This window comes from Geospiza fortis, unplaced genomic scaffold (genome assembly GCF_000277835.1).
Source record: "Geospiza fortis unplaced genomic scaffold, GeoFor_1.0 scaffold147, whole genome shotgun sequence".
NCBI classification, from domain to species: domain Eukaryota; kingdom Metazoa; phylum Chordata; class Aves; order Passeriformes; family Thraupidae; genus Geospiza; species Geospiza fortis.
The window spans coordinates 1,310,048-1,324,844 of NW_005054372.1; the positions used below are offsets into that span (position 1 = coordinate 1,310,048).

General features: G+C 38.0%; 1 protein-coding gene across 1 annotated transcript in view; it reads left to right on the top strand.

Annotated features, from left to right (window-relative positions):
• The first annotated feature begins 239 nt into the window (after positions 1–239).
• RGS12 (regulator of G protein signaling 12) overlaps positions 240–14,797 on the top strand; it is a 79,381-nt gene continuing 64,823 nt past the window's right edge. Inside the window, exon 1 of the mRNA XM_005424734.2 lies at positions 240–2,184. Coding sequence (XP_005424791.2) covers positions 328–2,184 — 1,857 coding nt within the window. The 5' untranslated portion in view covers positions 240–327. The remainder of the gene's footprint in view (positions 2,185–14,797) is intronic.

Genomic DNA, 14,797 nt, shown 5'->3' on the forward strand with positions numbered 1-14,797 from the left:
TCATCTTGGACAGCCACTTTATTTACATTTGCAACTCCTTTCTTATCACTAAAATGAACACCGTGGTACCCGTTCTTTTCAAACTGTTCTGAGTGTTTTGTTAATTCTCTGGCAATACTTTTTGGTAGAGGTCACTAGCAATTTTTTCTCAACAGTAAAAGGAATACTTGGTGCTAAAAAACCTGAAATATGATGAGAATTAAAATGTCCTTCCTTTCTTTCCTTCTTTCTTTAGATCTTCATCAGATGGAGTGATACTCTTGAAACATGACAAAAAACTGGACTAAATAAAAGTTTTCCTATTTTAGGAAAAAAAAAAAATCCAAAATGTACAGACCAGGAGAGACGGTCAAACGTCGGCTCAACATGCACGCTCCTCCACGGATAAGAAGCGTGGAAGTTGCTCGAGGAAGAGCAGGTTATGGCTTTACCCTTTCTGGACAAGCCCCTTGTGTTCTTAGTGGTGTGATGAAAGGAAGCCCTGCAGATTATGTTGGACTTAAAGCAGGAGATCAGATATTTGCAGTTAATGAAATCAATGTGAAAAAAGCCTCGCATGAAGATGTAGTGAAACTTATAGGGAAATGTTCTGGAGTCCTGCACATGGTCATTGCTGAAGGGATGAGTCATATGGATTCATGTTCAAGCGATGAAGAAGTTGGATTTTATGATGGGAAGGGGTGGCTGAAACCCAAACCTGACTCTAAAGCTCTGGGTATAAACAGAGCAGAGAAAGTTGTCGAAGAAATGCAGTCTGGTGGAATTTTCAACATGATCTTTGAGAATCCTGCTCTTTGTGCTGGTAACTCAGATAATTCTGCACCAAAACAAAGATCATTTCCAGTTTCTGCTGCTATGAAATTTGAAGTTGGCAATGAAAGTGTAAGCAATCCAAACCTACTGTCAAAGGAAGAAATAGCCAAAGTTCTGAATGATGATTCAGTTTTTAGAATTGGACTAGAGAGTGCAGAAGACTTTGGGTTAGATGCAAGCATTTTGAATGTTGCCATGATTGTAGGTTACTTAGGCTCCATTGAACTTCCTTCAACAACTGCAAATTTGGAAACAGAGAGTTTGCAGGCCATTCGTGGGTGCATGAGACGTCTGCGGGCAGAGCAGAAAATCCATTCCCTGGTGATGATGAAGATAATGCATGACTGTATTCAGCTCTGCAGTGACAAGTCAGGTGTTGTGGCAGAATATCCTGCAGAGAAACTGGCATTCAGTGCTGTTTGCCCGGATGATAGACGATTCTTTGGACTAGTTACAATGCAGACAAATGATGATGCAAGCTTGGCTCAGGAAGATGAAGGGGTCCTGAGGACATCTTGCCATGTTTTTATGGTGGATCCTGAATTATTTCATCATAAAATTCACCAGGGAATAGCAAGACGTTTTGGACTGGAATGTACAGCGGATCCAGATACAAATGGCTGTCTGGAGTTTCCAACATCATCTCTCCCTGTCCTGCAGTTTATTTCTGTCCTGTACAGGGATATGGGGGAGCTGATTGAGGGAATGCGTGCGAGGGCTTTCCTCGATGGTGATGCAGATGCTCATCAGAATAATAGTACCAGCAGTAACAGTGACAGTGGGATTGGAAATTTCAACCAAGAAGAAAAGAATAATAGAGTTCTGGTGGTTGATTTAGGGACCAATCCAAGTAAACACATTCCTAGCAGCATATGGGAGAATCCAGTAGGAAGGGGACAAAATCAGCCTGCTTCCCATTGGAATGGCTTCTGTCATGAGCAGGAGGGAAACATCCCTTTAGAGGTAATTCAGAATGATAAGTCCCAAAACGTAAGCAAACACTTGAGCCCTTCTGCTCGTATTGAAGTTCCATTGGTTTCCTCCCGAAATTCAGTACCCCCATCCAAGAAAAACGCTGCAGGCCTGGGCAATCAGAGGTGGCTGCCTGTGCACGTTTTGCAGGAGTGGCAGCATGGCAATGCCAGCGACCAGGAGTCGTACACCGACTCCACAGATGGCTGGTCCAGTGTGAACTGTGGCACCCTTCCCCCCCCAATGAGTAAGATTCCAGCTGACAGATACAGAGTCGATGGCAGCTTTGGTCAGCCACAGCTAAAATCTCACAAAAGTGAATGGTCCAAGAAGATGTTCTGCATTCAGAACAAATTTGGCCCTCCGCACAGTATCAGGAAATCTAAAGAAGATAAAAAGGTAAGAATATGCTGGTGTTGGTTCTTAACAGTTTCAAAAACCCCCACACCCAAACCCATCTGCCTATGGTACTTTTACACAGTAGTATTTGCATATTAAAATCTAAAGGTGCATTATATAATTTACAAAATTTCAGGTGAAGAAAATAATACATGCTGCTCTCGTCTGCAGAGGCGTTTCATATTCCTCTTTAATTGAGTGCAGCTCTGGAATTGTACTTCTGCTGGAAGTGTTGTCTGTTAGTGCTTTCTCACTTCTCTTCTTGTCTCTTCATTGTTTCCAAATGTCTCAGTGGCACTGAAATGAAAAGGAGGCATGACATTTTAGCAACTTCAGTTTCTTCTGACCTTCAGCTGCAAAAGAATGGAAAAAGTCTGCATCTTTAGTCTGGTTCCTTTTTGTAGAAAGCTGGCTTGCAAATGTTGTTATTTTAGTGCCATCTATTTTTATAGAGACGTAGTCTAATCATTAGTCAAAAACCTGGATTATACACTGTTAACTGAATAAGACTGTTTTATTACAAACTTCACTCCAGCAAACATCTCAATACAAGTAGCATTAAAAACCAACATAAAAAACTGGTAGTGGCAGGTCAAGTCTAACATTCTGCCTGCAAGCCTGTAATTCAAATTTTATTCCAAATTACCGTTTCTTCTTGTTTTGTCTACTATTAGACAAAATGAGGAGACTTAAAAAACAAAACAAGGTGTGGGAAGAGTGTTCAGGATGATTACATACCCTTTGTGACACACACGTTTTGCTGTTGAGGGAGCTAATCTCAGGGGAGTCTGTTGTTGATAACTGGAATTCTGGTAAAGTGGAGGCCATTGTTCTGATACTGAAAGGATCAGTAGCAGTTTTGTATCTGAAATGTTTGCTGACTCCAGGGAAAGACAGAATCTTATACTCCAAATTAGCCTTCAGGAAGCTTTGTCATTCCAGGCTTAGTGTTCACCTTAACAATACACCAGTGTATAACTATTATATCTACTAGTTTGTTTGTTTTTATTTTCAGCACAAAAAGCATAAAAAAGATTGTATGTGAAAGTTTTGTGTATTGCTTGTATTATTGTTTCAGATGTCCATTATGCTATCCAAATCTGTTGTGAAAAAAAAATCTGTTTTTTTCCTCACCTGATTTTTTTCCTCAGCTTAAAAATATACAACTGCTGATCAAGTGGATGACAGTAGAAGTTTATTGGTTGTTTCATACTGTTAGAAACAAAACCTTTCTGGGGATTAGGTTGCAGAACTTAAGTGCATTTTGGGTTTGGTGTGGAAAGAGAAAATATTTTTTATTGCTTTTCCTGGACTGAAAAGCAAGCAACTTTTGTGTACATTCTATTGTATGCTTTTTGTGCTGAAAATAAAAAGAAATAAACTATAATGTATAATAGTTATACACTAGTGTGTTGTTAAGGTAAACACTGCTACAGGCAGCGATGTTTTCTAGAGCCACAATAAAATTAAATTTCAAGTGTTCTTAAATACAAGGTGATTCACACTTTCAAAAGCCAAACAGAAACACTAAATTTGTAAACACTGCCCACCCAAACCACTTAAGACTCAGTTCTATCTGCTGCCCTGAAGTCTTTGCTGATGGGCCAAGGAAAAGGCCTCTTTATGTGCAGCACCTGGTGCAGGTGCATGGTGGATATTGGTCCCAAGTGCTGCATTGGATGCTGCTGGAATTCCTTCTGGGTCTGTGTAATGAGTTTGTGTCTGCAGTGTCATCCATTACAGTAATGTGGATTAGATATTTTTCAGAAATACTATTTCATGGAAGTCAAGATTATACTAATTAAAATCTCAGAGAAAATTTTACACTTTGAGATGAAAGATGCTCTACATGTGGCTAAAGAGTAATAATATTTCACCTACTGTATCATTCAGATCATCATAAACCAACACTAAGTATGTCAGTCTTCCCTTTTAAGTCTATCTGATAATAAAATAGGCATTCTGTTCTTTGATTAATGACAAATTTGTTTGCAAGACACATTTAAAATGTTCCTACATGGCTTTAGCATTTAATCTCTTCATTAAAGTTACAGACCCTCTTTTGCATTTTAATTTTATTTTTCAGTATTATTGAAGGCTGTTGAAACTGATGAGAAAAGCTCATAAAGATTATTTGGAGTAATTCACAGAGATGAAGCTGTACAATGTTCTCATCTTAAATCTTTCATGTAAATAATCAGAGGATGTCATTATGATCACACTTCTGTACTTCAGGTACTGCAGAAATAGAGAAAATCTGTATTTGCAGTTTAGAGCCCTAGTTCATTTTCATAAGAGAGAAATTCAGACTTTATTATTTTGTGTGAAGGGATGAGGTAAAACTGCCCATTCCAAACCATTATTCAGGTGGGTTAGCTCCTGTGTTCTAGAAAATTACATGTTCTCAGCTTCCTGTGGCCTTTTTAAGTGGTTAGGACTTATTTTACGCAGCTTGGTCAGACTTTATTCCAGTCACAGAATAAAGTGTATAAAGAGGCCACATAGGATTACATTCATATTTTTACAACCTGGTGCTGAGTCTAAGTCTTCATTTGGCAGAACAGTGCTTAAATTGCTTTTGTCTCTTACATCAATACCAAAGGTAAAACATCCTATGGGTGGGAATGTAGAAGTCACTAGAGGGAGAAAAGGTTGCCAGAGGTAGAGATTCTTGTGATGGACTCTGATTCCATATGAAACACTGTCTTCCTTGGAATTTTCATCACACATGAGCTCCTGGATGCAATTCTGCTCTAGCAGAGCTGCTGTGCAGATAAACAGTGATGATCACAGTGTGTAATTCTGAAAAATATGCTGTACTGTACAGTGCTAGTGGGGGGTAAGATGGGCATAAACTGCTTCCAGATTTTATGGCTGCACTTACAAAACATTTGTGGATTGTACAGCACGCAAGAGCAGATGTGAGAAAGTGTAAGTGAACATATCTATTTAAAATTGCACTTTCAGAACAGAGCCTGGGAAGTGCTTCTTGTGAGTAGGAATAGATATGGCATTTCAGACCTCTGTTACAAGCAAGTAAGCACATTTTTTGAGCTTTGTTTTCCCTTTAATGATGATGTTTTCAGCTCACAGACCAGAATTGTGATTAATTTTGTGATAATTGGCAAACCCACTTTTAATTAATTTTCTTTATGCTGCTATAAGGCATTTTAAAATTCAATATAAATGTGAATAGTAGAAAATAGTTTAAAATGCCTAATTTTGTTGTTAGTGGACAGCATGAGGTTTCCTGTTTTCTTTAAAATGCTGTAATTATGAATTATCCCCAGATTACTGAACACACACTTTCACAATTGCTGTATATTTCATTTTTTTCTAAAACCTTTTTAAAAGGTTTCTGTGCATGGCAAGAGGAGAACTAAACCAGGGAGATTTTGGTTCTAGTCCACCTCTTTTGACTGAGACCTACCAGAAGATATCTCTGGCTCTGTGCCCCTCTTATATTGCTCCCTGTACTGAACTTCACATTTCTGGTGTTTCTTGAAAGTGTCTCATGAACAGATTTCTATTGAAGAAAGGAGACAAGGAGAATTTCTATTGAAGAAATGAGACCATCAATATTCTAATGAGAATTTTTTGGTGGCATCCATGTCTTCTGTAGGTCTCGGATGAAAACAAGCAGGAAGAGGCCTGATGATATTGTTGAAGTTTACTGAAAAGGCAAATCATGGAAGGCAAGGTGTCTTTTAAATTGAGATCAACTGAGGAAGATTTCTGGTGGCAATGAGCTTCTAAGTTGCTCTAAGATTGATGCTGGGTAGGGGTTGGGTATACTCTGGTGAGGTCTGTGAGACCAACATGAGCAGCCTGGTTGTAGTTTCAGTGGGAATGGAATAACTCCTGCTTTTTTGTTTGCAATTCCAGCTGCACTGTCCTGCCTTTGCTGTTGCATTCCTCTTTGCACCTTCTGTAGCATCCCACTAAGTTCCAGTCACTTACCTACTTGCTCCTGTGCATGGTTTTTGGGTGACACAAATGAAAAGCACCATAAGCAATCTGAAAACATCAGGGGATGTTAGAATTGGCAGGGGACTTGAGAAATTGCTGAGCAGGGAAGCATTCCTTTCCCTCTAGACTAAATTAATATAAATATGTTTGATTTTGTTCAACCCTCACTCTCTGTTTTCAGGCTAGTGCCTGGCCAAAAATATGTCTACCCATTACTGTTTTAAATTAAGTTTTACTGGGAAAATACTCCCTTTTCCACTGGAAAGCTTTTTAACAGTCAGTTTAGTATTTGAGTTCTCCCTCCATAAGGACAGAATCCTAGGCATTGACCTCTCACCATTCTCTTTTTAAAAAAAGAAAGTCTGTTTTAATAGTATGGCAGTGAGTATAACATTGAAGATCAAAAGAGGCTTTACAGCCTGAGCCTGATAATTAGCATTTGGGTCCTAGGTTTATTCCAAGTGAATATGACAAATTTATTGAAATGTAATTAAAAAGCTTAAAATTTTGGCTATTGGCTTTTAGAAATCCTTTACTGTTTTGCACTTGTTATACTTCTGTCTCGATCACATTATTGTTTGTGCTGATGAAAAGTGTGAATTTGTAGTTGGATCCTATTTGTAGATCTTAGAAGAAGACAAAATCGAAAATCTTATTTCATGAGACTCACTGGACAATAGTATTGCAGATGTGTGGGTTTTCTTAAAGTAGATTGATATATATATATAAGATATATCAACTGCTTGGTAACCTTCAACATTTCAACTTCTGAAAATATTGTAAAAATGTAGAAGAGAGAAGATAGGCAAGCTGTACTATGGGGTTCACTAAGGCATCTTTCCCTGCTAATCTAGTTCCTGGGCAACTGTTTTTATTCCTCTGTTCTGTTCAGAAGTTTAACTGTAACTACTTTAGAGTTGTCTTTGTTTCCAAAGCAAGTGTTACTGAAAAAGATAGGCTGTCCAAGTTAAAAATGAATTTTTTTTTGGTGGTGAAAATCTGTAATTTGCTTCAGATCCAAGAATTGCAGTTTTTTACTGTTGGTAACTGGTTGGTGAACTAACTGCAAAGCAGATATTTTAGACGCAGAGACAATGTTGGCAAAGCTTTGTGGTTCCCATATTTGTCTTTTTGTTGTATAATTACATGTTTTTTTCTCTTTCCTTTAGAATTCTGTTTGCTCACTAGCTTAAATTGTTCCACCACAGCTGTTTTTAAAGCAGAATTAATGGCAGCTGGATTGCTATTCTTATGCAGTACAATTTAATGTTAACTTTTGGATTTATAGGCTTTGATCTGATTTGAGATCTACCTCTGTGCCTTAAAGAGAACTCAAGAAAAATCCCAAACACCAAGCTAGATCTGAGAATGTGCTAATGAGGCATGTATAGGAAATAGGTCCTCTGCTTTTTGCTTAGAGAAAATGAAAAACCATTAAATATTTTGGAATTCCATGCAGCCTTTTTTTATGAATTGTAATATTCTAAAATGATTTTAAAAATGGTTCTAGGATCTTCAAAGTCTATAAAGAAACCAAAATAATGCTGGCTGTGTTTCTTTGAAAAAGAAATTAGATAAAATCTGGACAGTAAATGTCTGTAGAGCGATGCTGACTTTTATGAAATGTCCTCATTTCATATTTATGTACTAGAAAGAAAATGGCATGTAAAAAAATATTTAGCATAGAATGAATTGAAATAATGAAAAATGGCTTAATATTTATGTTTTAAACATAAAAACTTTGAGATGGGAAATTATTAAGTTATGTCTGTGCTAAGAAAGATCTGCATTCCTTGCAGTTGAGAAGATTTAGAGGAGAAAAGGAGTTGTAAAATACCAGTCTTTCACTAGACAAGAAATAGGGCCATATAGAATAAAGATCTTTAATTAATAGAAATAAATATGGAATTGCTAAAACTTACGTGAACTTGTACTTTTGGCATGCCTGATATCACTTGACTTTCATATTCTGCAGTTTAATTAGTGTGGAAAGAAACCACCACATAATTGTACTTTCTGTATAGTTTCATTTCATACCTGCTAATATTTATCCTGAGAAATACTATCAGTCTTTCTCTCTACTTTCTCTTAGTGATATCACCAATCCCTTACTTTCCAATCAGAAGTCAGCTTAGTCTTATCCTTTCCAAAAGTTTTTTCATAATTGTAATATAATTGGTTGCTGTAATATTATTTTTGAGATGGGTTACCAGAGTTATAAGCAGTTTTAAAAATGTGTGGACAGACAGTGTATTAATAAGGCTTTTTTTTTTCTTTTATGATGATTTCTGGCCAGAGTTTTGATTGTTACTGATTATTTGGCTATACTGAATTAATGTTCCCAGCTAATGCCTACCTAATGTTCAAGATGATTTGAAACTAGTTGTTAAGTCCTTTTTTGTATTTTTCTTCACATTTTCCCCTAGTGTAGTAAGGTCTTTTTGTGCCTCTGCAATTTCCAGCTACCAACTTCCAACTTAAAGAAGATACTTTCATCTAGTTATACTGAGAAAATGATCTTACTTTTTCATATGCATAAATAACACCAACATTTGTGGGCTTTTTTGTTTTGTTTTGCTTTGGTGTTTTTGCTTGAAAAGGGATTAGGATGGTACTGAAGTGTAGATGGGTCAGTGTTTTGTGCCTAATATACTTAGTACAAGAGACAAGCATTAAATTTCATTTACTTGGATGTTCATGTCAGGACAGTCTCTTTTCTGTGTCTTCCTGGAATCCATATAGATCTTATTTGAAATCTTGCAACATTCTTCATTGTATCATGGGCCAAACTGGTATTTAAAATGCCACTGTAATGGTTAGAAGGGAGTGAAATGTGTCATTATCATCTGATCAGTAAAGAAGTATTCTTAAAAGTCTTTAAATCTGTTGATCAGCACTGGTGAATGTAGCATTTGAATTCTTTGTCGTCCTGATGTACCCCAACCAAAAAAAAGAAAAAAAAAGGGAATTAGGATGTAATTAAAGCCTGCAGAAAAGCTGACACTAAAGTTTGAATGATGATAGACCTTTTGAATCAACCCTCTGTCATCTAACTGGGCTTTGTGAGGTGCTGTCCCTCTGTGATGGTGACACAAGTGCAGGGCAGCCTGAAGGGTGTCCCTTCATTCTGGCTTTGTCCACAGCACCTGGAGCCCTCTGTGTGAGCACAGGCACACCTGGAGCCCTCTGTGTGAGCACAGACACACCTGGAGCCCTCTGTGTGAGCACAGACACACCTGGAGCCCTGTGTGTGAGCACAGACACACCTGGAGCCCTGTGTGTGAGCACAGACACACCTGGAGCCCTCTGTGTGAGCACAGACACACCTGGAGCTCTGTCTGTGAGCACAGACACACCTGGAGCTCTCTGTGTGAGCACAGACACAGCTGGAGCTCTCTCTGTGAGCACAGACACAGCTGGAGCTCTGTGTGTGAGCACAGACACAGCTGGAGCTCTCTGTGTGAGCACAGACACACCTGGAGCCCTGTGCCCACCCCTTGTCCCTTCCTGGGACAGCCCAGGGGAGAGGACCACAGCCAGCTCTGTTCCCAGCTCCCCCCAGATTCCTTTATCTCTTTCAGAACACAAGAAGTCCTTACCCAACATCTCCCATTTTTCAGTCTCTCCTGTTCTCAGACCCTCCTTTTACAGAACTCTGAGTTTCAGTGTCAGTTTTGGGTGGGGGGCACGTGGTGCTGGCAGATGAGGGGCAAAGGGGGGTCAGGACCTGCTCTGCTCCAGAGGGACACTCAGGGGAGTGGATGCTGAGGGTGGGAATGGACAAGAGAGGAGCACAAAGCCACACAGTCCAGATCAGGATTTCAGACTAATATTGATGGCAGAATAATATTTGCATCAGTTTCTTAATTTTTTTTGTGGCCCTTTCACTATTTTTTGTGTATATTTTGTGTGCATTTTGTGCATTTTGTGTATATTTTGTGTGCATCCCTGTTTCCCATCCCTTTTCAGAAAGGTCTAAATCAGGAGCTTTCTTTCTGAAGTCTTAAACCTGCATTCTTTATAAAGATGAACTGCCAATCCACACTGACCTTTCTGCTGAGGGGCTCAACAGCCAGGATTAAATTTGGTAAATTTTGAGTATCCATAGAAGTTTCAAATCATATGGTCAGTGTATCTGGGCTCCAAACTGTTATGCACTTCACCACACAAAGTCACAGAATCAAACCTAAAAACAGTGGGAGTTTTCAACAGCTTCAAGAGCTGGAAATAGGACAAATTAAAATTTGATGATTTTATAGTTAGTATGATTAAGTTCTGTGACACACAGAACCTACCAAATTCTGTTGAGCTCCTTAAATTGAGGCAAGCAGTTCTGTGTGGCCATTCTAGCATGTGCATGGTCCATTGGTATTCTCTTAGATGGCCGGGACATAGGGTACTGTACTTGTTCCACCTGAACAGAAGGAAAAACATTTTCTATGAAAATTAGTGCACACGGGTAATGATGTTTTTGTCTTGGAGCTCCTAGAACTTTGTTCATCACAATTAATTATTTTCTTATGCTTTTTAAAATAATTTAAACTTTTATAACTATTTTGCTCAAATCTTGTGAGATTCACTTTTGTTGTGAACCAGTTTTGAAAGCATAGTTCTATAAATATAGATGATCAGGCTTGTCAGTGCTTTTTACACATTTTTGATTAGCTTCCCTTCTTATATTTTACCTTTCCTTCTTGCTGCTCTTCCATTGAGCAGGCAAAGCCTCTGTCCCATCAGATTTAGTCCCTTTTAGTTTCCTAAACTTAAATTTAGTTCCCTCTCAAGATCACAAACTGTAATGTGTTTTCCATGAAAAGCTGTAAATTTGCTGGAAGCTGGCCTAAAGCCTCACAGCTTTTCTTTCTCCCTTCCCGAGTCTCTGGTACTCCAATAGCTGCCTGTCTCCTTCCTTGCTAACCCCTTCCTGCACCTCCAGCTTTAGAACTGGTACCAGAGGAGAGGAAATCTATTAGTGATATCCAGGCAATAACTGCAGAGAGGCACAAAGACTGTTTAGCACAAAATGGAAATTTCAGGCTGTTGCATTTGTTGCAAAGTTATAATACTGGATAAGTGCATTTGCTGGGAGATGAAGGAGCACATTACAGCTTGTGCTATAGCTGGCAATTCCTTTAAGCTAATTGAAGATGTTTTCTGAAGGGGTTTGGTTTCTTTGTGGTCTGAATAATTGATCAAGTTTCATCAACTTTCTTCTGTGCACTCAGGCTCCAGGTTACAGCCACATATTGGCTGTCATAGTTTCACGTTGCATTTCTTTGGTAGTTCCAGCTTAAAAGAGTTCCTGTGGTGCTCAGGCCAGAGTTGGCAGTGAATGTCATGAGTTGTGCTGGCATGACTCTCTATGGATCTGCCTTAGGAACAGGATTATTTCATTTTGTAGACTCTAGTGGAGATGAGGGCACAGCCTGCTGCAATTTGTGAGCTTGCAGGAGTGGTCAGAGGTACATGCAAAACCCTTAAGCTGCCAAAAATCTTATATGGAACTGCTGCCTAACTTGTTTATCTGTTAAAAATACTTTTAAGAGCCCATCATTTTTTGTTCTATCTTTAAATAATTAGAATTGTGCAAATCATCTTATATTGGAACCTTTTTATTCTTTCTGTCCTGTTTGCAGTCCCACATGAGTCACATCCTTCTTCACTCCTCTGCCTTCCTCATACATGAAATACAACGTTTTCTGCTTTCTCATTTGTGCTTTTCTTGTAGACCATTCTTGTTCTCAGACAGAAACCATTCTCACTTGGACACTTCACAAAGTGCTGCTGCATCAGTCCTCCCCTGGTGACCTCTTTTCAGTGCTCTCCTTGTCATATTTACACTTGCCATTTCCTGTTTTCCTAAAAAAAAAGGGTAATCTAGTAATTTATTTAAAAAAGAAAAAAAATGACTCAGACCCCATTAATTGTCCTTATTCTCTTATGATTATACATTTTACTGGTATTTCAATCCATTCTAATTTTCACTTTTTTATAAGAGTAGAAAAAGGAATGTACTTTTTTAGAGCATCAGTACTTTAATTCCTTTAATCCTTTGTTGTTTTTCCTCTCCATCTGCCAAATCATAACAGGATAAAGGCTTTTAGAGATATGTTCTTTTATACTTTCACCATGATAGATAGTAGTGGCAGGGTGGCAAGTATTTGCATTGCAAATAGGAGAGGATGTATTGCTGTAGCACATGCTTTTCACTGATCAACTTGTTTTCACAAATTTCTCTGCTTTTTGGTTGGCTTCTGGATTCCTAAAAGTTCTAAGGTGAAGGCACTTAGTAAAATGTCAGGTGAACTTCAGTTTCTAATTCTGTTCTCTGATAGAATTTTTTAGATTTTCTCAACTATTTAGATATTTTTAGAGTTTCACAGATTTAGCAACACTGTTTTTGGAAGAGAATATTTAAGGTAAGATAATAAACAGTTCTAGGGCTTATAGGCAATCTGTATTTAAAAAAAAAACCCAAACAACCCTACAGCCTAATGTTCATGCAGCAAATGTCAGTGTTTTAGCTTGGCAGCTAACAGAGAATGTAGCAGCATATTTTTCACAGAGTGGTTTGGGTTGGAAGGGACCTTAAGTTCATCTTGTTCCAAACCCCCTGCCACAGGCAGGAACACCTTCCACTGGACCAGGTTGCTCCAAGCTGGCCATGTTTTTGGTCATACATGTATTGTTCTGAAATGTTTGTGCATAATTTAGTGGTATTTAATAATATCTGTTTAATAGTGTAACAAAGGCTTTTAGAAGTACAAAGATTTCTTTCTGTCTAACAGACTGCAGAAATGACATTAATATCAGTCATTGCACTAACAATCTCTCTGTGCTCAAATACTGTGGATTTCTTTAGCCATGCTGATTAGTACATTCTAGTTTCAATGGCTGTTTTCTGTTCAAGTCATGGATGCTTTTATTTCCAGCTCTTCATAGTCCCATGAAAAACATTTGCCAAAGTGGGGCTGTTTGCTTAAGATACATGATTCTTTCCTTCTTTGTGTGCATGTGTGTATGCACAGCCATTTTTTAATTGATTGGAGAAGGAGGTCTGCCTTCATAGTCTGAATGTCTGGAACAGAATCAAGAAAAGATGAAAAGGGAGACTTCCCAGGAAATTAAATACTTGTGAATTGTAGTCTTTTTGGGTTTTTTAGGAATGCCCTCCTTAATTTCCTAGATGATTAATTTGATTTTTCAGAGCAAGGAAGAGTTTTTTGTCAGTTGAAAATATTTTCTTAATTGCAATTGTTATCCAGATGGGTTGGGGAAATGGTTAGCTCAGTGTATTTTTCTATTTTGTAATCATTGCTTAAGCATTGTTTTATTCCCAGGGTCTCTATTTTCTTAACCTGTTCTTATCTTTACTGATCCACCCAGGGCTCAGTGGTCAGTTTTGCATAACAATATAAAAAACCATAAATAAAAAATTTGATTGGATACTAATTTACTCTCTCTTTTCTAATACCACACAATTTACAAGTTGTTTTTTCTGCTCTCTCTCTCTCTCTTTGTTATGCTTCTGACCACAAATAGGTAAGCAGCATTTATTTCCAAAATGGGACATCTGGTGATAATTGATCTTATCTAGAATCTACTTCTCAGTGGAATCTAATTAGATTTGTCTTTAGGCAGTTGGTTCCTCTTCCTTCAATTTGTAATGTTACTGTTTCAAAAAATTTTTAGTGCATGTTGTCTAGGTGCTTGTCTTAATCTCCCAGCATCACATATGGCAGTCTCTACTATTTAAATAAATACTGGACAATTTACATTCTTTTTTGAGGATGAAATAGAATAAATAGTGAAAATGTATTTGTTATTCTGAAGAGATATGTCTGCTACTGATAGTTTTTTCATTTTTTTACTTTCACACTTTTATTTTCAATGAAAGTTGAAGTTCTCTCAGGGCATCCATTGACTTTTAAGAAACACATCAAAGACCATTAAGCATCCATACTGTGTAACTGTTTCATTAGTTTCAAAGTACCAATTAATGATGCCATTAATTTGCTGAGTTGTTGGTAGTCGGATAGTTTTATCACTAATTCTCGGATTAAAAATGAAAAAAAAAATTAAAAATTACAGAACGAGGGGTGAAATTGAGTGGATGTACTTGTATATTCATGTTGTTCTAACAGAAAAATTCATACAGGAGGAGGAGCCTTGTTGATGTTTTGATCAGCTGTGCAGCAGCAGTAATGGATACAGCTGAATTTAGTCAGAGGTTGAGGTGAAGTTCACTGTGTGGCACAGATTAGGTGTAACCTTTCCATCACACAGGAAAGGCTGGTATGGCTGTAAGGGATGAGGTGTGAACCACCTCAGCAGTACCTGCCTGGATGAACAGGTTTTAAAAGTTGCTCAAAAAGATGCTCAAAAAGACAGGAACTGTACTCATTCCACTGTTGCTTGTCAACATTTACAGAGAACAATTTTTCTTCTTTCACATTAATTTGATCATTTAGCAAAAGCCACCTTAGCTTGTTTATACTGCACTTGCAAATGCTCTCTCAAAACCTTGGCAGCTAAGATCCAGCTAATAGATTTCCAGGTTGTTGTGGCAGAACCTGCCCAATTTACTTCTCAGCCAATAAAAAAACCCCAAACCCTTAGAAAATAGAAAATTGGGAGGGAAAGA